Source organism: Hemitrygon akajei, chromosome 2, assembly GCF_048418815.1.
Source record: "Hemitrygon akajei chromosome 2, sHemAka1.3, whole genome shotgun sequence".
NCBI classification, from domain to species: domain Eukaryota; kingdom Metazoa; phylum Chordata; class Chondrichthyes; order Myliobatiformes; family Dasyatidae; genus Hemitrygon; species Hemitrygon akajei.
This window is the reverse complement of record NC_133125.1, coordinates 29,913,316-29,939,518: the sequence shown is the minus strand read 5'-3', so window position 1 is coordinate 29,939,518 and position 26,203 is coordinate 29,913,316. Positions and strand designations below refer to the sequence as shown.

Sequence of the window (26,203 nt, the reverse complement as noted above, 5' to 3'; positions counted from 1 at the left end):
AAAACCCATGCATTCCATGGGGAGGGAGTATAGACTTCTTACAGAGGGCGTTGGAATTGAACTAACTCTGACAACCCGAGCTGTAATGGCATTGCGCTAATCTCAATGCTACCGTGGCACCTTTCTGAACATCTTTGCAGCAGATTCTTTATTTCATCATTGCTGGTCACTGTCCCTGCTTCTCCCAACATTCAAACACCTTCACTTGTTTAAAATAGAACTCCCAGCGTGACAGAATTAAAATTAATTAAATTATATCTTCCCCATCTTACATAGGGAGCATCATTACTCCCTATGATTCCAACATCTTCAAGTAGGTGACCAAAACTGTCAAAAAAAGCTTCTTTTGCTGATTAAGGAGGGTGTGAAAATCTCTGGGAATGGGAAAAGCATGGATTACAACTTGGATGCAAGATTCTCCTATTTGTTCAGGCCCCATATAATGCTCAGCAACCCAGGTGTACACTACATCTTCCTCTTCCAGAGTCCCACCTATTTTGCTACAGCGCTAGTGGCAAGACCGGGGTACAATTCCGCTGCTATCTGTAATGAGTTTGTAAGCTTTTCCCATGACTGCGTGGTTTCCTCCGGGTACTCCGATTTCCTCCCACATTCCAAAGATGTGCAGGTTAGGTAGATTAATTGTTCATATGGCCATAATTCAGTGGCATAGGCTCATTGGGCCAGAAGGGCCTGTTACTGTGCTGTATCTCTAAATAAAACAAATAGGAATCTTCCTCTGGATCAGGGGTTTACAATCTTTTTAATGCCATGGATCCCTACCATTAACTGAGGGGTTCTTGGACCCCCCACCCCAGTTCGGAACCCCTGATCAACTGTTCCTTCTACAAGCAGAACTTTACCTTGCACCCATTATTTCTTTGAGTTCAGTATTGCTGTTTTCCTTTGTTCCTCCTTCTGTCTGATCCCATTTCCAACCCATCCCCACCCTAATATCCCTTACTCCTGGCTTTGCACGGGCTTAAAAATGGTAATTCAAAACATTTTTAATGTAAAGGCAAAATATTTTCAAATTGAAACATTGATCTAGTGCTCTACATCACTTTCCGGTGTCCTACATTGCTTCTGTTTATCCTGGATGGAGGTAGAGCGACACAGTAAAAAGCAGCATTGATCTGTAATCTCAAGGTTTTGCACACCCAGCAAGAACTTTCCTAAATTTTCCTCCGTCCTGAGTCTCACACCAATTTTAATTTAAAGCTGATAACAGAAGGAGATAAACATGTGAAAAATGATTGTGATAAAGGGCCAGTTTACAACCGGAGCATGCATGGTGTGTGCAGATTTCACAAGGCTTGCCTGCCGTTTAAAACTGATCAAATTCTCCCAGTTTTCTTGTCAGTGTCGGCCACGAGCATTGAGGCTGGTTAGTTTTATTAATACACCAATTCAGAAACTGTAAACAGCTGGAGAACTACATACTTGACAACGTTAAATTGGGTGCACTAAGTATGGATTTAATTCACCATCATGTCACAATAGTGCCATGGCTGTGAAGAAGCGTGGGGGCCACTCTTCAACCTTCTCAGTCAGGGAATCAAACAAAATACAGATAAAATGAAACAGATTTAAATATAACCAGAAATGATGTGTTCAACATTCAATACTGTGTGAGAGAAGCCCAGATACCCTCTGAAAAATAACTATTAACTTACTTGAAGCATCTGAAATATTCGTAGTTTTAGCCAAGAATAAAATTTGTTCTATGTATTTGTTGCAAATTACCGAACCTCTCGCAGATTGCTTCGCATGGATCATACATCAGATATGTTGAATCTGAATTAATTCCAAGAAACTCTGGCGAACGAATCAAATCTGACACACCCATTGAAATGGGGCATTTTGCAATGAGGCACATATTGAAATATCTTATTTTAGACGCACTTCTTTGAAGCATAAAATTTGCTTGGGAAGCTGACAATATATTCCAAAAAAAATTAGAAGAAGAATTAAAAAAAGAAAAAAAAACTATTGTAGTTCTACAATAATAATTATGAATCTCTCCAACAATTTATCTTTATATGTTGCAAAAATGGATTACAGTCGATATACCACAGGTAAAGCAAACTATCTAACTCATAAATCTGTGAATTCAGCAATGTGTTATATATAAAATGATTGCTGAGCTGGGGGTTCAGAGGCTATTTTTCAAAACTATGTCACTTTCAAAAAAAATATATGGTTTTACCACCATGCATGACAGATAAAGAAAGATGTGTCTGGAGATGAAAGAACTGAAGTAGTTCCTACCACCTATACTTCTGAATTCAAATTAAAAAGACACTATGACAATTGAGTGGAGAGTTTTGCCACTGGAGGGAAAATTGCTGGGGTTCACTTAGGCCATTACCAAAAGCCAGAAGACACAATGGGATCTGAAACCAGCAGATAGAAACAATGATGGATTTAAGTTATTAGCACAAAGGAAAATGATGGATGGTATTCTGCTTTTCTTAATCTACATCATCATCTAGATCTACCTAAAGATACTTCTGGTACTAATAAACTTAGTTAATGCCCAGATAAAATCAGAGTAATCTGACTGTAGGCTGCATCCGTATCGATCAATAAAATCACTTGTACCACGGAAAGCACAGTTACATGCTGACAGTCCCAGTCATTAATATTGTTTAACAGTACTAAGTCGACAATCAGAGGAAGAGCGATTTTAAGCACTTTTTACCTTTCAACGCTTTTGTCTTTGTAATAGGTTTGTAAATACTATGGTAATGACTTCAATTTAGAACGATTACTGTTGAATTAGACACAATTGCTAACGACAAAGTATTTTTTGAGTGTGAAAAATGTGGCTTTACACATTGCTTTAAAATGAAACAACTTCAGTTCGATTCAAGAACTTAATAAATCAAACTTACGGAAATATTTAACACACCACTTATTTTCATGCATCGTTTTTACAACTTTTTGATGAAAATACATAATCAATTAAAAGGATTTAAAATACTGAAAAGACCACATTCAGTCATTTTTTCTTCAAACTGCTGCAGAAAAGCAAAGTGATCAAGTCTTTGACCTTCTGAGTCTGCAAGTAGACATCTGCCACTTTTAAGAATTGTAAGCGACCGAAACTGTTACCAGCAAGGATTCAGAAGAGTTATACAATGAGCCTTCGATGAGCTCATGCTCTTCAGCTGCTGTAGCCCAAACGCTTCAAGGTGTGACACATTGTGCATTCAGAGATGCTCTTCTGCACACAACTGTTGTAACACGTGGTTGAGTTACTGTTGCCTTCCTGTCAGCTTGATTTAATCTGGCCATTTCTCCTCTGACCTCTCTCATTAACAAGGCATATAGCCCAAGAACTGCCTCTCACTGGATGTTTTTATGTTTTTGAACCATTCTCTGTAAACTCTTGGGAACGCTGTGCATGAAATTGTCAGGAGATCAGTAGTTTCTAAGGTACTCAAAGCACCCCATCTGGCACCAACAATCATTTTCACAGTCAAAGTCACTGAGACCCCATTTCTTCCCCATTCTGATGTTTGGTCTAAACAGCACTGAACCTCTTGACCATGTCTGCATGCTTTTATGCATTGAGTCGCCGCCACAAGATTGACTGATTAGATATTTGCATTTATGAGCAGGTGTACCTAATAAAGTGGCCACTGAGTATATATTCTCATTCTTACATTCCCTCCACAAAAAAAGACAGATTGGACTAAAATGTTTTGGCTTGTGGTTCCAAAGGGAACTGCCAGTGTACAGCCATTCACAATGAATTACATCCCAGACCTACTGTAGGTAGACCCAGGCAAGTCTAGGAGTGAGAGATGCAGCCACAGCAGTCATGTTTTATTTCTTGATTTGCCTCTGTGAAATTCCCTAAAATTACTCATATTTTGTGCTAGGTCACACCTGGCCTCTTCCAATTAAAGGCAGACTCTTTATTTTGTTTAATATGAGATTATATTCTCAAGTGCTTTATTTAAAAAAAATTAAAACTTAGATTTTACTCATCGGCTTGATGGAAGTCTAAACTTTGCCTGTAAGTTTGCCTTTACTCCATTGTTGCCACATCACCCTCCTGTTTAATGACAATAAATTTCAATCAAAGCTTTATGCCATTAAAATGCTTACTGCATTATCAGCAAGTGATTTTTTAAAAAATGAAACATAACCAGCACATAAGAAGCCCGGCGCACTAGATAGTTACTAGAGTATCAACAATTATTTCAAGTTTGAGTTTACTCATGGCCTTGCCCATTCCTACATTTGTAGTCTCCTACAAGCTCAGTCTTTATCTCCTCCAGTTCTAACCTTCTATGCATTACTGATTTTAGTTGCTCTACCATTGGTGATACACCTCCATCTGCCTGCTCAACCTAAGGATGCCTTCGCAAATCCTCCCTGCTATTCTCTTTCCTTTAATACACCCTCAAAAGCCCTCCCTTTCCAATAATGTCCATTAATATCTCCTTATTTATTCAGAGTGATTTTATTTTCATTATGCCCTTATGAACAGGGCTCGTTTTGCTGTTGTTGCTTCGTCGCTTGGTCTGTTCTGTTGTGTACTATGTTGTGCCGAGAATTGTGGGCATGCTGTGTTGCCGTCGGACTACGGGGCAACACTTGCATGCGCCCCCCAGCACGTTGGTTGTTAATGCAAATGACACATTTCACTGTATGTTTTGATGTACATATGATATACAAATCTGATTTTCAAATACTTTTGGTGCTTTCGATGTTAAAGTGGCGCATTAAATGCAAGTTCTTGCTCCACTGCACAGCCCTTGTGCCAGAAATAATTTCTTCAAACAGAAGTAGAAAAAAGAATGACTGATCCAAACTGTTACTCCAAAAAATTTGAGGAAATAAGGTATTTCTATAGGGTGCTGAATGGGCGAATTATGAAAAATGCAGTGTTTGGTAGCAGGTCGGTACTTGACCCATGTCCTGAGGTTAGAATCACCAATCTGCAAAGTTCAAAGTGCATCTAGTATCGAAGTATGTCTACGTTATACAGCCTTGAGATTCATCTCCAAACAGGCAGTCATAAAACAAAAACCCAGAAGAACCCATATTAAAGAAATGTTGAACATCCCATGTGCAGAGAGAAAAAAAACATCATGCCTATAAAAAGAAAATAAAGAGGGCTATGCAGTAGGGAAATTCTAGACAGCTTCTGGACTAGCTTACATGGTTGGCACAGCATTGTGCGCTGAGGGGTCTGTAATGTGCTGTAGATTTCTGTGTTCTACAAGAAACCATATATAAAAAAAACTGTTGAACAACCAATATGTAGAGGGAAAAAAATTGCAAGCAAAATGGAACTGCAACTGGGAAACTAAAGTCCCATAACGAATCTGGAAAGAAAGTACTGCTATCAGCAGTAATCACCACTGAAAACCACCTGACTGCCATAGAAAATCAACTGATTCACCAATATCATTACTTCAGGGAAGGAGGTCTTCAGTTCAAAGCTGGATTGGCCTTCATGTGATTTTAGAAACACCCATGTGGTTGGCTATCAATTACCTCTTTAAGTTCAAAGTAAATATATTATCAAAATGCAGAAATGTCACCATACACAACCCTGAGATTCATTTTCTTGCAGGCATTCTCAATAAATCCATAATAGAGTAATAACCAGACAGGGTAATTAATGACGTACAATGAATCCTCATGTTGCCAGGGATGTACACATTTTGTAAATACATTTTCTTTAAAAGAATTTGAACTTATCAGTCAATTGCTTATTATTTTAAGGTTGAAGTTTTTAGTCAATTACCTTACAACTCAGCCTCATCACAGTCGTCAGTGTAAGAGTATAAAATAAAAACAGGTCGCCCAGGAGGTATTTTATAATTTTCAAAGTTCAAGTTTAAAGTTAATTTATTTTCAAAGTACATATAAGTCACCATATACAAACCAGAGATGTGCTTACTTGCAGGCATACCCAGTATCTCCACGAACCATAACAGAATCACACCCAGCAGGACAGCAAACAACCAATGTGCAAATACAAAAGGGAAAAAAGAAATAATAATAATAATATTAATAAATATCAGGAACACGAGATGAGGAGTCCTTGAATTTGAGTCCATAGGTTGTGGGAACAATTCAGTGATGGGGCAAGTGAAGGAGGATGAAGACATCCCATTCGGTTCAAGAGCCAGATTGTTGAGGGGCAAAAACAGTTCCTAAACCTTGTGGTGCGAGTCGTTAGGCTCCTGTATCTTCTTCCTGATGGCAGCACCAAGAAGAGTGAGACCTGCGTAATGGGAGTTCTTCATGGTGGATGCTTCTTTCCAGCAAAAGGGCCAAGCACAAAGCCTTGTGGTGATGGAGATATTGTTGCCAATCCAAACTGAGGTATGCAAGTGAGAAAATTGAGGATCCAATTGCTCAAGGAGGCATTGAGTCAAGATCTTGAAGCTTATTGACTAGTTTTGAGGGATGACAGTATTGAATGCTAAACTACAGTCAATAAAGAGCATTCTGATGCATGCACCTTTGCTGCCAGATGTCCCAGGGTCGAGTGAAGAGCCAATGAAATGGCATCTGCTATGGATCTGTTCTGACAATAGACAAATTAGACCCGATCCAAGTTGTTTCTCAGGCAGGAGTTGATGTGCTTCAGCATCAACCTCTCAAAACACTTCATCAATGTTAAAATAAGTGTTACTGGACGATAGTCATTGAGGCAGGTTACCACATTCTTCTTAGGCGCTGTATAATTGAAACTTGCTTGAAGCAAGTGGGTACCTCAGACTACCAAAGTGAGAGGTTAAAGACGTGGGTGAACACTCCAGCCAGTTGATCAGCACAGGTCTTTAGTACTTGGCCAGGGACCCCATCTGGGCTGCATGCTTTCTGTGGGTTCATCCTCCTGAAGGCTGCTCGCACGTTGGCCTCAGAGACTGAAATCACAGGGTCTTTGGGGATTGTGGGAGTTTGCCATAGTTCCTCCTTGTTCTTACAGTCAAAGTGAGCACAGAAGGCATTGAACTGGAAGTGAAGCCTTGTTGTCACTTGATTTCATTTTGTAAGAGGTAATAGCATTCAACCCCTGCCACCACTGTTGTGCATCCTTCAGTAACTCCAGTTTAGTCTGGAATTGCCACATTGCCCGTGAGGTGCTTTCCAGATATTGCACCCGAATCTCTTGTATCTTACCTGGTCGCCAGATCTGGCCCTCAGCAGACTGCAGATCCCATGGTTCATCCAGGGCTTCTGGTTAGAGAAGACTTAATGGTTTGTGGGGACACACTCATCTATGACTGTTTTTATAAAGTCCGTGACAACCGTGCTATATTAATTCAGATCCTCTGATGAGTCCTTGAACAAAACCCAGTCCACCGAGTCAAAACAATCCCATTGCAACTCCTCTGCCTCCTGCAACTACCTTTGTTGTCTTTATTTTTGGTGCCTTGCTTTTTAGCCTGTTATCAGGTAGGAGACAGACAGCCAGCTGCTCAGATATCCCGAAATTCCATCTAGGCATGGAACGGTAGGCATTCCTCATCTTAGAATAGCAATGGTCTACTGTGTTGGGACCCTTGGTGCTACAGGTTATATGCTGATGATAAGCGGGCAGAGATTTCTTCAAACAAGCCTGACTGAAGTCCCTGACAATGATTTAAAATGTGTCGGGGTGGACTGTTTCTTGTTTGGTGAAGGCAGCATGCCGTGCCTCAAGTGACTGATTACAGCCAGCCGACAGTGGCATGTAAACTGCGATCAGCATCATGGAGGTGAACTCTCTTGGTAAATAGAATGATCGGCACTTGATCATCAGATGTTCTAGGTTGGGGGAACATGAGTACGACAAAACCGCCACATCAGAGCACCACAGAGAGGTTATCAGGGAAAACACACCCCTCACCTTCTGACTTTCCTGAATCAGCAATCTGGTCCATCGAGAAATCTTCAGGTCTGATTGCTGAATCCAGTGTGTTTGGAGTAAAGCATGCCTCAGTAAAAAATCTAGACATTATTAAAGAAGCCATAGCTGTTGTTCCCTTCTGCAGTACATATCATGCAGATTTTTTCTTGACTGAGTCAATATTTAGCCAAATAAAATGAGTATGAAATAAACTATACTCTCCTACTTGAGATAAATCATGATAACACCAACCACGGACAATTAAATAGTGAAACATCCTTATGGCAACATACTGACCTGCCTAGCAGCATGAAACACTGCAGAGGCAATGAATAAAAAGAGCTTCATTTAGACTAGTTACAGAGCTCTTTTTACTTCAGACTGTTCTCAGATAGGTCTTTACATCTCTGACTGATTTAAGCCTCCACATCCGAAACTTTAATTCATCTGAATTCTTAAAATTAAAAGGACAAAACTTACAAGATCAAGGTTTTATCTGCCTTTCATACTTGCAAAATACTTGCGAAAACTGATCACCAGTGAGCTGTCCCAAAAATAATTGTATGAGAATAAAAGCATCATGTAATAATAATAATAATAATAATGTTTCTAACAGATCAGAAAGGAACACTTATTTCTAAAAACAGTGTACATTGCAAGTCTAAGTGGACCTACAATCTCTTTCTGCTATGACAGTGACAGAAATGGGCCATTATCTTTGTGTAGTCTGTATGTCAGAATTCTTGGCATCAACACTCTGCGATGTGAAGTGCCCTGTGATCTGATAAATCGATATTTCATAGCGGAATTCAAAAGGTGTGTGACAGTATGACAGAATAAAGCTGAAATATGTATTGAGGGTTGAAACCTATGATGTATTTAACAGGCTAAATATCGTTGAGGGCAACTCAGCGTAAAAAAGCTCATTTACACACCATAGAAAGGAACTCCCATCGCAGAACACATTTACGCAACCTTGATTTATGAGGCAAGATGCTTCCTCAAAGAAAAACATTCTGTAAATGTACCTGGAGGTAGGCTTCCAACCCATGTCTTCGCTGTTCTAAGACTTTAGGCACCCAGTTCCTCACGTGCTTTGAAGGCATTTCTGGCGTTTTGATGCTTTTCTTCAGCTTTTCAGAAGAAATTGAGTTACAATTAACAAAAGTCCTGCCAACATGCTAGCCTAATACATTTCTTCTTAATTAGTAAATAGGCTTTTCAGAATAACATAAGCAAACTATCTAATAGAAGATTTTTTTCACAGCAATATAGAGAGTTAAATGTAGGCAGATCTTTCTAGATCAGCCACAAGAGCGAAAAAAAAAAGTTAATTACTTTGACTAAAGTTCTGGCCAGCTTTCATGTTATCTGCCATTTTACATGTCATGCTTAGATTTAAACTAGTTTGATAACTTTGAAATGTCCTATCAAAAACAGACAGAAGACAAGCCAGAAACAAAGCAGATGGTTTAGATTATTGTTCAAAATGCTTTTATAAAGTTGCCACGAAATCGAATGAAGCATGACATAAAGAATAAAATAAGGAGAATTTGTGATATCAGCAGAAATATGGTTGTAGCATTGAAACCATACAGGTGGGGGTATGGTGAAGATTTTCAGACCAGCAAAATGTAACGAATGGGATTTCACAAGTTGGTCTCGTTTCACGAATGTAAACCGTAGTGATTTTGGAAAATGAAGGGGAAGAGTGCTACAAGCACCAAATTAGAAAGGTTAAAGTACAACGTTTATAATTCACAAAATAATACAATAAAAAATGATGAATATTCTGTAAAGAAATACTAAGTGATTCATTTTGACATTAAGGACACCTGAGAAGTTTGAAACTGAAATAAAAGAGGCACATAGAAATGTGGTGTGCAAGTGCAGTAATAAAGTTGTGGCCTTCTTTCTCTCAGCCATCCCTGCCCAATAATCCAGCAAATTGCTCTGCAATTTTTGCCTGATAAAATGGACAATTCCTTCCTTTTTACTTCACTTGAAGTGTGCTGCAAAAAGATGCAAGAGTGATTGACAGACTAAAAGCGTGTTATATGCCATCCACCTTTTTCTCCACAAATTTCTATTCACAATTCTTTAAGCAGAACACGTCCTTAAGAGAGAAGAAATACTGGAACCGTTGCCTCAAAAACAAAGAGTAGCCCACTGGGGACTGAGTCGTGCACGTCTTTCACCTTTGACACCAGGGTTCAAACCCAGCCCTGATGAGTAGAATGAAATTGCATTTTTGTTTTGGCCAGCTACGTAGGCCCAACAGAATTTATACAATTCCTAGTGGAAAAGGTTCACACAACAAAATTAACCACAATTTGACACAAACAGTGTATCATAAGCTTTGATAATGTAGGACGAATTTATAAAGATGTGGTAATGGGTTCTCAGCTGAGGTTGTGGTTAAGACACAGACTGCTGGGGTTTTGAAGAGGAAATACTCCCCTGTAAGCAGTTTATTTGACTATTTCAAAGGTTCTATCTAGGCTCACTGCGGCTAGGAGGGAGAAAAATTAAAGTACAGAATACCTCCAAGGAATAAATTTAAGCTAACTCTGATTATACAGTACTACCAACTGACAAAACTGTGTAAAATACTTTCCACTGCGTGGTGGTTTCTGTCCCTGCTGTGCAATGAGTAAATCTGACTGCCTTTAACAAGGCAGCAGAGATAAAAGAATTTCAAAAAATATGGGTTTCTGTGCAGCATCGTGTATAACCGGCTGCATTGTGCAGTGATTAATTGGGACTGTGGCCAACCAAAGTGTTACAAATGTGGTACTCAGCATCAGCTCAGAAAACAGCATTTGTGAACAATATTTTGTTGCGGAATCCTTCCATCAACAGCGGTCAAGGAGTCATCATCGCAGCTGCTTCCTTCCATGATAGCACTGCCAGGTGAGTAATGAACTCCTCAGATGAATGGAGGCAAATCCAAGACAATTCAAGTTTCCAGCAAAACCTGACTGCTTACTAGGTAAATACTCCAAGGATGTCCCTTCAGTCGATGATTAACAATCCCACTTGTTCCGTAGATGTATAGAACTAACCAACAGTGGGTTGGGCAGAGGTTGAGTGGGGGTGGGGAATGAAAGATGTGGGATGTAGAGTAATGAAAGAAATTACCTTTTTATGGAGTGCATGAAATTCACTGTATCGTTTCTCTACAAAATGCTTCCTTCCACTCATGAGTACTTCAATTTTAAATACCTACAAAAAGAAAAAATATTTTCAATAAAACTGAACAATCATATAACTGAAACACTAACTCATGGTAACATTGATAAACGCTCACTTACTAACTTTATTTAACAGCAATTATAGCTTTATTCATTTTAAAAAAAAACTGTGCCAGTTTTGGCATGCTGACAAGTCAGTGAAAATATTACAGCAACCTTACAAAATTAGCTCAGAATTAAACCTGTTAACCAACCTTACATAGAAAAGGTTAGATGTGAATTTAGAAGAAAGACTTGTTTACTTTGTCATTGAAACATTTGTTCAATCTTCATCAACCTGCAGTGCAAGAGCAAATTATTTGTATATTTGAGATTTCTAACATTTACATATAGTTCCCATCAAATTAGTTTACAAAGTCGATAAGACACAAATTTACAATTTTGTGATTTTCTGCAGAAAAACACAGATACCATTAAGATAACAGAAACCATTAAGACCTTACAAGTATTGCAGAGGGGTGAATCCACTCCTGCTGCAAGCTAATTTCCTTCCAACCTACACATATATTCATTTTAAAAAATATCAGCTGGACATTTTCAGTCTGTTGTAGCACAACGAAGGATAGCAAAAGTTCACTTTCATTACAAGACAAATATGACAGGCTCTATTGCTTTCACTGGCCTGTGGAAGGTCGAAAGGCCAGAATATCAAGCCTCTGGGTGTGCTAATTAATACCCTGCACAGTGTCACTGCCTGAATCTAGGGTCACTGAATTCATCTGGAAAATGGATGATAAAGAACATAGGGGAAAGCAGCCATCAAAACTCAGGTACCCAGTACTGGAGCTGCAAAATGAATAGCATACATCTTTATTTTGAAAGAAAACTCTTAGAAATAGGATTCAAGTATTTTTGTTTATCAGCAAGAAAACATTTAGAGAGCATGGGAAAACATTTTATGCACATGGATTACTTGATCTACATTATTTCGTACACAACAGCAATCGTTTTGATTAATGTTTTATAAGAATAACAATCATTACATTTCAATAAAGTCTGGACAAGTGTGAAAATATCGAAATAACCAATAGATGTTGAACACTTCATTACAAATACAAAATTAGCTGAAGAAATATTCAATGGATTTAAAATAATAAAATGCTGAAATATTTTAAATATAATGGCTTTCCATTTACTTCTAATGCTATTTGTAATCTTGTGGTTTAATTACATTTAGTCATGGTCTAAATTTAAATCCCCAAAAATAAATACAGACCTTTGAATATTTTTAAGAGTTCCATGAGCCACCTGCACATTTAGTTTAGAATCTAACAACTTAGAGAATACAACAATTATTAAATGTAACACCCTGCTAAAAGTTTCAGCAAATTACTCCTTGAGAATTGTTGCTGAAACACAAAATGAGTACTTCAGCTAGTAATTTAAAAATCATAAGCCATTTCCTAGATACTCAAGATGAAATCGTCAGCATTCTGTGCAAAGTTTATGATAATTTAAAATATCTGAAAACAATACATAGAACATTTGTAATCTGCTCAGTTAGATTGTATCCAGCCTACACGTTGTGAGAAATAGTACATCGGCATAACTTTTTATCCTGTTCGGAGGTGACACGCAGCAGCCCCACTGATCAGTGGCAAAGTGGAATGCAGTAGACGAGCAATATCTTGCAAATTCCTATCTATTTGGTTCATTAGTCTTTTCAAAGCACTGACAATATCTGGACAGCTGATAGTTAAATTTCAACAAATCAATGCAGGCCCCTGCTCTGTCGAACACCATTTGAATTAGGCTGCGAGATCTGTTCAAAAGCGAGGATCCATGCCTCGTGACATCAGGTTGAATATAACTGGCATTAGTCATGTAATTCGTTTTCTTTGCAGCAGCAGTACATAATGATATAGAAAAGAATGTAAATTACAGTACATGTATGTTTAAAATAGCTAAATTAAATAAGTAGTGCAAAAATGAAAATAAAAGTAGTGAGGTAGTGTTCATGGGTTCAATATCCATTCAGAAATTGGATGGCAGAGGGGAAGAAGCTGTTCCTGAATCACTGAGTGTGTGCCTTCCTGATAGCAATGAGAACAAGGCATGTCCTGGGTGATTGGGGTCCTCACTGATGAATGCCACCTCTTTGAGGAGGAAAGCAGCTGGGTTTACAATTTTGGAGCAAAATTCATGAGGCCTCCAATATCTGTTATTGACTTGGATGAGAAAAACTTATTAAAAAAATCATTTAATTCCCAAAGTCTGCATTTCTGTTCTGCAAGTTAGGAGAGGACGACGTCAGTAATCACGTACCTGTATTCACTAATCCCTTCTGTCCAGGTGCTGCCTTAGGAAACAGCTATGTAACCAATCTCCATCTGGTGTTTAGAATGATCAAAGGAGCTGATGATGCCCCCTCCAAAGGATTTGCCTTCTCCACCATACATTCTTCTGTGGAAGGTTTCAGGGGCCAAAGCTGGGATGTCAGGAACAGGCTGCACAGTAGTGGGCAACAGCTCATACCAGATCAAAATGTTCATAAGCTAGCCAAATCTGCTACAAGGTACTCTAGGAAACATCCTCTTCAGGTAAGTACCAATTCAATTCTCCATTACAGACTGCTCTAGAGGGGTCAGTAATGTTGGCAGCTATAATGTTGTATTGCTTCCCCTGGCTTTACATGCCCTCCCTTGTGCTACGTGTCATTTTTTTGCTACAGTAAGCTTAGAGTTGAAAATGTAGAGAGAGTTGAGGGGACTCATTTTTTTTGTAGACAATAAAAAAGAGAACATACATTGACAACAACTGTTTACAGAATATCCAAGGCTTAAATCACCTAACTTCTTCATTTAGACTGCAGATGCTGGAACTGAGAATTAAAAACACAAACTGGCAGGAAGTTTACAGATTGAGCAACATCAGGACCAAAACAGGGCTCGAACCAATCATTGATAATTCCACATGACCACCCCTCAATCCTGCCACCACTGCAGATGTCGCTCGACCCGCTGTGTTCCTCCAGCTCTTTTTGGCTTTTTATTCATTTATGTCATTGCATTTTGTAGAATCAGATTGCACATTAACTGCCATATTTGCAACAAAAATGGTTAAATTTCAGTACTGGCTGTAAAGGTCTTTGCAGACCATGAAAAATAGCGTATAACTGCAAATACTTTCTTTCTTCAGCAGGCTTCGAAAGGAACGCAAGGGACCAGGGTGAGAAGGCAGTAAAGCACCAGGGGAATTCCTTGTTTCACAGTAGCCATTTTATGACGGCAAAAAGCGAATGTGATCAGTGTACTGAGCATGAGGGGAGGTGTCATGTGCCACTGTGATATAGGGAAGAGAATGATACACCTTTGGGGTTCTGAGTATAGAGCATTATTACCCAATGGTTTGAGATGAGTAAAGGAAGACCTTTACTCACCCTTGTTATTTTCCTCTGGTCATTAAACCATTTCTTGCACACATTTTGGATTCACTACCTTAGCAACAGCTCTGCAGGCCCCAAAATGAACCACTTTGGAATTCTTACTTCCACTGCTGAGGAGCCAAAGTCTCTTTTCACCCCCGCCCCACCAGTTTTTCGAGGCAATCATTAGAGAATTTCAGATTTGCTAGCACATAACAATGAATATTTTAGGAATAAAAGATAACAGCAGTAGAAAACATGTAAAAGTGGTGAATCACATACCCTCTTGAACTAAGCCTCTGGAGAGTTGTTCATTCCCAACACCCTCAAGCATTACATTTAAAGGTATAACTGAACAAGTTGGTCCTACACCAACTGGAAACTCAGAAGAATGAGAGGTGATCTCGTTGAAATGAGAGATTCTGGGGGCAGGATGTGTGAACTTTATATGGTTGAGAAGGTGTTTTCCCTAATTAGAAGTACACTTAGTTCCAGAACAAGGAATTGCCCACTTGTGATGGAAATGAAGACGAGCTCTCTTTTTTTCAGCTCTGAGAGTTGAAATCCTTTGAATTCTCCACACAAAACAGCTGTTATGCATATTCTAAAACAGATTTTTGGTATCACGCTACTAGGATAATCAAATGCTGCGAAGATCAGGAGTTGAGACCAAGATCAGATCACCAATCGTTTATTGACTGGCAGAGAAGATCCGAGAAGCCGTAGGGCTTTATTCTGCTCTGATGTTCTTGTGATGCTTCAAGCTATACCAGCAAACAAGCTCGGCATTTGCCCCATTCTCACTTGCCTCCAACTGATTCAGAGTTAGAATTCAGATCACAGTTTAACTTACCTAGAATAACAGAATTTAAAAACATCCTTAGCACTCCTGAATTACTCCAACATATCAGTGACATTTTAACAAAAGGACATAAGAAATAGGAGAAGGGGTAGGCCAGCTGACTCACTGAGCCTGCTTCACCGTTCAATAAAATTATGGCTGATCTCGCCGTGGACTCAGCTCCATGTAACTGCCTTTTCCACATAACCTATAACTCCCCTACGATGCAAAAAAAACCTAACTATGTCTTAAATATATTTAATGAGATAACCGCTACTGCTTCCTTGGGCAAAGAATTCCACAGATTCACTATTCTCTGGAAAAAGCAGTTTCTCCTTGTTTCCATCCTAAATCTATTTCCCTCAAACTTGAGACTAGGTCCCCTGGTTCTAGCTTCTCTCATCAGTGGAAGCATTTTCCTGCCTCTGTCTTATCTATCCCTTTCACAATTTTATACACTTCTGTAAAATCCCTCTCATTCTTCTGAATTCCAGAACGCATAGTCCCAGGCAGCTGAAACTCTCACTGGCTAACTCCATATTTTTCAGTATTAGCTTGATGAATCTCCTCTGCACTGCCTCCAATGCAGTAAATCTTTCTTCAACGAAGGAGACCAAAAATTCACATAATACAGCCAGCCCTCCTTATCCACGAATTCCGCATGCGCGAATTCAACCAACTGCGAATCACGAAAACCCGGAAGTGCTCTTCCAGCACTTCTTGTTCGAGCACGTACAGACTTTTTTTCTTGTCATTATTCCCTAAACAATGCAGTATAGCAACTATTTTACATAGCATTTACATTGTATTAGGTGTTATAAGTAATCTAGAGTTGATTTAAAGTATACGGGAGGATGTGCGTGGGTTATCGTGGATCAGGATCGAAAAAAATCAGAAGTTCTCTTAATAAGTAAGTCGGAACAGGTAAATTATTTAGTGTCAGTTAGTCAAGTGTTTGTCTTAGTAGACAGTATATAATTTACCTTTCTATGCATACAAAACACTTAAGAACGTATGTTTCAGTGCCGAGCTCCAGTTCGATCCAGTGACAGACTGCTCCCGAGTGCGCTCTCCACCGTGCTGGGTTGATGTGAGGATCAAAAACCCAAAACCCAATAATTAAACCACTGCATTGCTTAGTAATAATTGTAGCTTTCATCGGGGCAGAGCTTTTCTCACTTTATCCTTTTAAATTGTTCCGATTGTTGACCGATGTAGCCTAACACTTTTCCAATGACCGATGGCGTTTCACCTCTTTCCAATCGCTTCATTATTTCCACTTTATTTTCAATTGCGATCGTGATTATTTTTGTGAACAGAAACACTGTGGATTCAGAGCTCCGCCGCTGGGTCCTAATGTCCACCACACTGAGACAGGTTAAATAAGGTCTGGGGTTCCGCTGGGTCCTAAGGTTCACCACATTGAGACAGGTTGAATAAGGGACTTGAGTATCCGCGAATTTTGGTATCCGCGAGGAGTTCCGGAACCAATCCCTCGCAGATAAGGAGGGCCGACTGTACTTCAGGTATGGCCTCATCAGTACCCTGTATGGTTGTAACATAACTTGTCTGCTCTTAAATTCAATCCTTCTAGTAATGAAAGCCAGCATTCTATTTGTCATCTTGATGTGCTGGGGCAATGGCATCAACACGAGTGATGCCAACAGGCTCAATAAACTGATTAGAAAGGCTGGCTCCGTTATAGGAGTCAAACTGGTCAGAAAGGAGGCTGTAGTAGAACAAAGGACCCGATGGAAAATCCTGACGATTCTGGACAATGTTTCTCACCCTCTGCATGCCACCTTGGCTGAACAGAACAGCACTTTTAGTAATGGACTAAGAAAACTGCGCTACTCCAAAGGGCACTAAATGAGGTCTTTCTTACCCTCGGCCATTAGGCTCTAAAATGAGTCAACCTAGATCCTGGGAAGTGAAGACCCCCACCCCCTCCTGTTAGACTGTTTGAGGTAACTTATGTTTTTATTCTTTCTTACTTCTATTCTAATATTTGTATATCTGTACACCTGTAGTGCTACTGTGACACTAATTTCCTTTGGGATCAATAAATTATCTATCTATAACCTATTGTACCTGCAAACCAACCTTTTGAGATTCACGCAGAAGCACTCCCAAGTTCCTCTACACAACAGAATGATGCCATCATTCACCACTTAAGTAATAATCTGATCTTCTATTTTTCCTTCTTGCACTTCTAACAAGACACTGAAAGAGGATTGCAAAGATGCTGAGTTTGACACAAAATAACCATTAGTTATTTTAAGTCCATTTGCTGAAAATTTGGAGTAAATAAACAAAAAGCAAATCTAAATACTTTTCAGAGAGTTACTAATTCACTTAGTAGACATTTAAAGTTTCTTCCTCTTGTATGTAGGATCTTACATTTGTCAAATCTTAACCGTTTGATTGGTTCAGTTCACCTAGGGTGTCATTAGTCCTCCTTGTGCTTGACAAAGCTCGCATCGGGAAATTGATACGTTACCAAAAATTAACTCCACAATCTCAATTAAAAATAGCTTATAAAACATCTAGAATAGTCCCTGCAAAATGTCTCCAATCACTTTCTCCCAGAAGTACAATAATTTGGCTTAGGCTCTGTCTATTTGTCAACCATTTTCAGTTGTACGACTGCAGCAGTGGTCAATCCAATGAAAGCAAAACCCATTAAAAGACAAACTTCTAATGACTGGCTGAAAATTGAATAAAATCACAACCTTTAATTTGAAGTACAAATGCAGTTATCTAGTTTCTCAAGCTTTAAGATGATAAATTTACGCAAACTGCAGATTTCTCCCCTCTGTCTCCCTTTCCCTGAAACAAAGGGACTTCATACTGAGAAGTACATTTTTACATCTGATCCACTCAAGAGATTACTAGGGATTAGCTATTATTTGATGGCAATGCTGAGGTCTTCATCCATTATTTTTATTGATGAATACAATAAAAAACTCAACCAACTCTTATTCACTGTCATGATCTCTGAGCAAATTGACCTACACATTACCTCCTGAATATCACTTTAAAATTCTCAGCCTTGTTCTAATTCCTCGATTCCATCTTCTTTAAACAAATAAAAAATTCCTACTCTCAATTTCTGTTCTCTTCTTGAAATTGAGTCATTTCTGTTTTGCTGTTCAGTTGAACAGGGCAACAACATTTTGATTTTAGCAACTCAACTAAAAGACTGCATATCTGAAATTGCAGCACTCCATAGCAGCCGAGCTAGCAGAAATAATACATTTATATCCCCTCGTGCGGCTTTGATACAGTAAAAAGTATATGAAATGCTAAAGAACAACTGTCTCTTGTGGTATGATTAGATCTTAGCTGACATTTAAATGATTAAAGTCAAGACACTAGAATTGAAGGAGTGTTGTTATCTCAAAGGTGGATATAGGGGACTTAGTGATATGAGTAGTTGTGGCAAGGAGTGAGGCTGTGCAGTGATTTGTAAAAATAGGATGGCAGTTTTAAAGCTGAGACGTGGTAGACCCAGAGTTAATGTCAGTGCATAAATACAGAAGCCATGACGACAACATCCAGTTCAAGTTTAAATGTCATTCAACTACACACATGAATATAGTCTAACTAAACAGTGTTCCCCTGGGGTCAAAAGTCAAAACACAGAACTAACAGTCACACACAGCACATGTAACTATGTCAGCAGAAAAAAGTTACAATATATATTTAAAAACTAATACTATAGCCAAAGTCCCTGAGTGTCATGGCCTGCAGATTGATGGACCATGGACGTTGTCCTGGATCCACGTTTCAGCAAGAACAGCCCACGGCAGTTCCTCATCTTGCGAAGCGCAGCCGCAGACAAACACAATCCAGCATGGCTCCCACTGAGCAAACACTGGAGGGCAGCACCAATGGGAGGATCGGACTCCACCCAGCAGCAGACAGCCAGCTCTTCGGCTGCCACAACAGGCAACCCAGAAGCATGAATGAGGGCCTGGTCCACGCCACAACCAAGGAAACAGTCCCCTCCAATCCCATCAATCTCACTTATGAACCAAAGTATCGGACTCACGGTATTCCACAACAGGATTCTGTACGAATTAGGGCACAGGCAGCAAAAGTGTGCATGACCCCACTAGTTAGCAGATTTTTAAAAGACTTCTCGACAATATTATTGCATTCCATCTCATCAAGGGAATATAATTGCAGAAAAAAAACACAAAAAGGCTCTTTCCTAACATGACATCCTGATAAATTAGTAAGGAGCCAAAAACAATTTTAACTTCTCCCTTAATTCTACATTGCAATATAGCTTGACCCAAAGTTGCACAAAAATATAATACAATAAAAAAAAATTTCCTTACACAATTTCTTGTGCGGCCCAAGAAAACAGAGCAGTTTATAGTTCCATTATAGGCGGGCAATATTCTGCAATGCATCTGCATCCAACTAAAACTATGTCATGAATTTCAAGTCAAGTCACTTTTTGTCATTTCAACCATAACTGCTAGTACAGTACACAGTAAAAACGAGACTTTTTTCAGGACCATGGTGCTACATGAAACAGTACAAAAACTCCACTGAACTACGTGAAAACATCACAGAAAAAAAACTACACCAGACTACAGACCTACCCAGGACTGCATAAAGTGCACAAAACAGTGCAGGCATTACAATAAATAATAAGCAAGACAACAGGCACAGTTGAGGGCAGTAAGTTACTGTCAATCCAGTCTCTGGGTATTGAGGAGTCTGATAGCTTGGGAGAAGAAACTGTTACATAGTCTGGTCGTGAGAGCCCGAATGCTCTGGTGCCTTTTCCCAGATGGCAGGGGGGAGAAGAGTTTGTATGAGGGGTGCATGGGGTCCTTCATAATGCTGTTTGCTTTGCAGATACAGTGTGTAGTGTAAATGTCCATAATGGTGGGAAGAGAGACCTCGATGATCTTCTCAGCTGACCTCACAATCCACTGCAGGGTCTTGCAATCCGAGATGGTGCAATTTCAGATTAATTAAATGAAAACCAATGGGGTAAGTCTATTCCATGTGTTAAAACTGAATGTTGAACCACAGGAGAAAGAACAGTGTTACTATCCAAACATCTGTTTCACTATCCAGAGAAGTAACCAAAAATTAAGAAACTAATTCTTAGATAAAGAGTGATGACCGTGCCAGATCTCTAAGCTAATACCAACTCTGTAACAGGTCTGAACTGCAGTTCTTATTGGGCGAATTCTGGGTTAGTTACTTGCCAACTTAACACAGCAATGCTTATCCTACTGTTAAAATAAACGACCTTCCACAATTACCAAAGGACACAAGAAGCTCAAGGGTAATGCATTAAGATGGAGTGCGGAGTAGGCCCCTCCAGCCCTTCGAGCTGCACCGGTCAGCAATCCCCGAATTAACCCCAGCCTAATCACGGGACAACTTACAACGACCAATTAACCTATCAGCTGGCACGTCTTTGGACTGTGGGAGGAAACTGGAGGACCTGGAGGAAACCTACGTGGTCACGGGGAGAGGGCACAAACTCCTTACGGACAGCAACACACGCAAAATGCCGGAGAAACTCAGCCAGCCAGGCAGCACCTATGGAAGAGAGGAAACAGTAAGACATTTCAGGCCAAGACCCTTCTTCAGGGCTGGAAAGGAGGGGGAGAAGCCAGAGTGGGAAGGTGGGGGATGGGGAAAAATAAGTACAAAAGTGGTAAGTGGTGAGTGAAACTGGGAGAGTGGGAGGGGTGAAGTAAAGTGCTGGAAAATTGATTGGTGAAAGAGATAAAAGGCTGGAGAAGGGGGAATCTGATAGGAGAGGATGGAAGACCATGGAGGAAAGGGAAGGGAGAAGAGCACCAGAGGGAGGTAATAGGCAGGTAGGAGATAAGGTGAGAGAGGAAAACAGGAATCGGGAATTTTGAAGGGGATGGGGGGGGGGGGGGCAATTAACGCAAGTTCAAGAAATCGATGTTCATGGTTGCTCCTTCAACCTGGATGAAGAAACCTTTTCTCAAATCAGTCCTGAAAGGCTGGCCCTTTATTTTGAAAATATGACCCCCCCACCCAATTCTTGATTCCCTGCCAAGGGAAACATTATCAGAGCATCTACCCTCTCAAGTCTCCAAAGATCAATTCCCAGAATTCTACACTATCAACAGTATAGACCTATATTGCTTAATTATTCCCAGGAAACCAATCCATTGATTCTTTGTTATCCTCCCTCAATTGCATATATAATCTTCCTTGCAGGGGTTCCCTACCTAGTCCATGGATCCCTGGGTCAATGGAAGGGGTCCATGGCATAAAAAAGGTTGGGATCCCCTAGGGATGTCAGACCTATTGCACATGAACTAACACCAGACACCTTTTAAATTTAATGTCATTACTGCTTCTGCTCAAATTGCCTTATAAGCTTAGAAAGCAAACCATTTGTCTTCTTAATTACCTGTGAATTTGCACATTTACTCCTTCTGAACAGAAACTCTTTAGTTATTGCTTAAAAAATACTTTACATTTCTATTTTTTCCCACCGGTGGATGTTTTTACAAGGTCATATTCTAAATGCCATTTCATTACTCATTCACTCGAAGCAGCTCTGCATTCAAATCTAATTTCCACCCAGATTGGTACCACCAGCAATCTTGACCCTTCATCCAGATGGATGGTTTAGCTACAGCACAACACTAGTTGGAGCCTCCCAATCCAAGAATGATCCATTATTCCAACTGTCTGCTTGGTGTTTGCTAACCAGTTTCCACCACTAGATTACTCAACACTTCCAGTCTCACAGGCTTCAATTTGGTATAATGAACTCTTCTGAAGCATGTTATCGAAGGCTTCCTGAAAATACAAACATACCACATCCACCAATTCACACTTCATTATTGTGCTTGTTGTAACCTCAAAAAAAAGATAACAAGGGTGCCAAGTATAACTTCCCTTTCATGACACCGTGTTGCTTCCACCCTATCACGATTTTAGGTGCATTCATATCATTTCCATAATACTGTAATAAATTCTACCATTTCCTCTACTGCTAACATCAGAATAATTGGTCTATACTTCCCTGTTTTCTCTCTCACTCCTTTCATAAAAAGTATTACAAAATTTATTATTTTCCACCCAAATCAATGAAAATTTTCAAGGCAAACTATTTATTACCAACTCCAAAGCTGTTTTTAAAAAAAAATTCTTCAGATGCAGAAGAAATGTTAGATATTTATTGAGTTACAGCCTTAGGCTCCACACCACCAGCTTCAGGAACAGTTCAACCTTCAACCATCAAGCTCCTGAACCAGCGTGGATAACTTCATTCACTTCAACACAGAACTGATTCCACAACCTATGGGACTCTACAACTCATGTCCTCAGTATTATTTATATTTATTCATTATTATTATAATTATTTGTTTTTGCATTTGCACAGTTTGTCTTCTTTTGCATATCGGCTATTAGTCTTTGTGTGTAGCTTTTCAATGAATTGTATTGTATTTCCTTGTTCTAAGAATAACATAACATACATACTTGATAATTAAGTTTACTTTAAATTTTAATTTCTCTGATACAATTCCTTTCATATCAAAGCTAGTTTCTTTCAGCTCCTCATTCTTTGTGACCAGTTGTTTTCCACTTTCTCCAGGTTTTTCTTAATATAATCTTCTGGGAAAGCAGACCTGAAATATTTATTTCTTTGCTATTCCCTTATTCCCCAAAATGTAATTTCTCATCTCTCCTTTTATAAAGGACACACATTAACTTTTACTAATCTTTTTCTTTTTACTCATCCATGGAAGCCTTTCCAGTCTGTGTTTAAGTTTATTGCTGAATTACTCAGATTCTGCTTTCTCTTTCCTCATTATCTCCTTTACCGAATCATGAAACTGTCAGGCTTACTGGTCTTTTGGTGATCACAATCAGAATCAAGTTTATTATCACTGGCATGTGACGTGAAATTTGTTAACTTAGTATAGCAGCAGTTCAATGCAATACATAATATAAAAGAAAACAAATAATATAATAATAACAATAATAAATAAATTTTATTCAGTACTTTATTCAGTAAACATATATTGAATAGGTTAAAAATTGTGCAAAAAACAGAAATACTATATATTAAAAAAACGTGAGGTAGTGTCCAAGGATTCACTGTCCATTTAGGAATCGGATGGCAGAGGGGAAGAAGCTGTTCCTAAATCGCTGAGTGTGTGATTTCAGGCTTCTGTATCTCCTGATGGTAACAGTGAGAAAAGGGCATGCCCTGGGTGCTGGAGGTCCTTAATAATGAACACTGCCTTTCTGAGACGCCAGTCCTTTAAGACATCCTGGGTACTTTGTAGGCTAGTACCCAAGATGGAGCCGACTAAATTTACAACCCTCGGTAGCTTCTTTCGGTCCTGTGCAGTAGCCCCCCCCTCCCCCCCCCCAACATGCTAGACAGTGATGCAGCCTGTCAGAATGCTCTCCACGGTACATCGATAGAAGTTTTTGAGTGTATTTGTTGACATACCAAATCTCTTCAAACTCCTAATAAAGTATAGCCACCGTCTCTTTTCTTTTATTATAATCACTCTTCCTTTAATCAATTCCCTGCTTAAGTTATTTTTCCCTGTGATGTTAGGACATTTTTCCTACATGCTTTAAGTACGTACCTTAAAAGAAAATGTACTTGTAATCTTTCAATGTTAATTCTTGAAGTGTTAGCTGCTTCTTGTCTACTGTCATACTTTTTGATGCTGTTTCCCTAAAACACTGTTGCCAGCTTAACGTCTTATCCCTTCATCGTTTGTTTTACTTAGATTTAGGAGCCAGATTTCAGTGCTTGTGGTTACTGGGAAATGTAAATAAATCCTCCAAATGCAGGTTGTGTAGACATGGTGTCCAGTATTAATCTCCATCATATTTATTTAGCCAATTCAACCAAACATGGCTCAGATAGCATCCAAAGAAAAGCAAGAGTAACATAAAATAGGTCTGGGAAGTTGGCTATTACCAAGTCATCATTTGATTTCTGTGTTTTTTAAAAACTATTTCCTGTACTTTTACACATTGCAAAATTAATAAATCCATTTATACAGTGCCATTACAGACACAGTGATACACAGTGAGGATACACTTCCATTGTCCTACTGTACATTGATGGTATATCCCTATTTGTTCACTGCCTACAACCAGAGCCCAAGATTCCTTAACCTTATCCAACGTCATGCATGAAATGTCAGACGATGGCCCTCAGGTGTAAGTTAGAGACCAGAATGGACAGCAACCCAGTATGAATCACTGTCGCTCTAAAATGTACGATCAGCAGTTCCAAACCTCTTCTTCGTGGGCATCCAAAAAGGGGGAACAAAAAAGCTGTTCGAAGAGGTTTAGTATTGATTCTTTTTTCCGAACAAAGAGACTTTCTCTGGTTACATGATACATCATAATCAGGTAATTTGTACAAGTGTTTCAACAGCTGAAGAATACCACGCTCAAAAAAATGTCGACTTGCAAAAAAGTGCAGAATTTTTCAGTTGGAGGATTTTAACAAAAACTGAAAAACCTTTCCTGAAAGGATCATATGTCAGCTTTTTTTTTGTTGGAGCTATTATTGTGCAATATGTTACAGCACAACAGAATATTCTAATTAATCAGTGTTGATCTCCTGCCTCCCACACCCCCTTCTAGGGTTGTACATAATTAGAAGCAATGTGCTCTCAAAAGTGAATTGGCCTTACTGTACCGTATCTGGTTTAAAGAAAATTTACACTTCCAATCAAAAATCAATAGGATCTTGACCGAACATACAGAGACATCCTAAACAGTGCCAAGAAAATCCAATTAAATAGAAAGACTGCCTGAATGAGACAGTAAAACAAATCTAAAATACATTGCAACTGGAAGATATTGTATAACTAAAGCAATGCCGAAGCAGTAATGGAATCTCCGGTCATTTGAATCTTGCCAAAAATAATTCTCCGCCATAGATGAATTTATTCCTAACACCAACATTACTCAACAACAAAAACACCCACTACCACCATCTTCTACCAACCAATTTATGAAAACTATTGTACAGGCTTTTTTGTCTCATTGGTCAGTTTATGTTAATGGACATTCAGATATCCACCATTATGTTCAAAGAAACAGACAGAACAAAATGAAGGATTTTATAACAGGATTAAACAGAATCAAAGTGAAATAACTAACAGTGATAACAATCAACTAAAAATCCAAAATAATTGCAATACAAGTCTTCAACAATGAGGGATTAGATATCATTTTTTGTACTCAACTGTGAAGACAAATGAAAGGGTCAGAGTATCTGCATCAGAATAAAAAGCAAATTTTAAATTAAGTGTCTTCTCACAAATGCAGACAATAGTTTATATAGCTACACGGTAAACAGCTCGATAAAACTACTTAAGTATCAAACTTGTGTTTGGTGAGGAGAAAAGTGTATAGTATTTGCTTGTCTAAAGCCATGCAAAGAAATAATTTCACGAAATATATTCATCAAGAAACTGAAAATACACATGTATTTTCTTGTGCAAATCTAACAAAATCATTAGTGGACAGAAAACAGACAGTTGATGTGCTGGGTTGAAATCTCATCTCTTCATTTGATTTTATCACTCGATCAGTGGTTCCCAAACTTCGAGTTACCACCCCCTTGGCTCCCAGAGCATCTCCCGCTCCCTTTCCAGCCATTACATAAAAACGATAAAGAACTTTGATTTACAATGCACAGTTCAAGAAAATAGGGCACTGAAAATTCAAAGCAGAAACAAATCATTGCAAAAATTATTCAAATCTATTTGAAGCTACAAATAAAATTATTTCTTTACTTAATTTCAGTAAAAAAAAATGTCATCAACAATTTTAGAGTGTACATTAGTCGCCCGGCTGCTTCATTG

At 39.0% G+C, this 26,203-nt stretch overlaps 1 protein-coding gene across 1 annotated transcript in view; it reads right to left on the bottom strand.

The window, feature by feature from the left end:
• Positions 1 to 26,203, bottom strand: part of LOC140740327 (sorting nexin-24-like) — a 145,689-nt gene that overhangs the window by 61,825 nt on the left and 57,661 nt on the right. Inside the window, exons 2-3 of the mRNA XM_073069481.1 lie at positions 11,009 to 11,092; positions 8,896 to 9,000 (exon numbers count right to left, since the gene is read on the bottom strand). Of these exons, the coding sequence (XP_072925582.1) occupies positions 8,896 to 9,000; positions 11,009 to 11,092 (189 nt within the window). The remainder of the gene's footprint in view (positions 1 to 8,895; positions 9,001 to 11,008; positions 11,093 to 26,203) is intronic.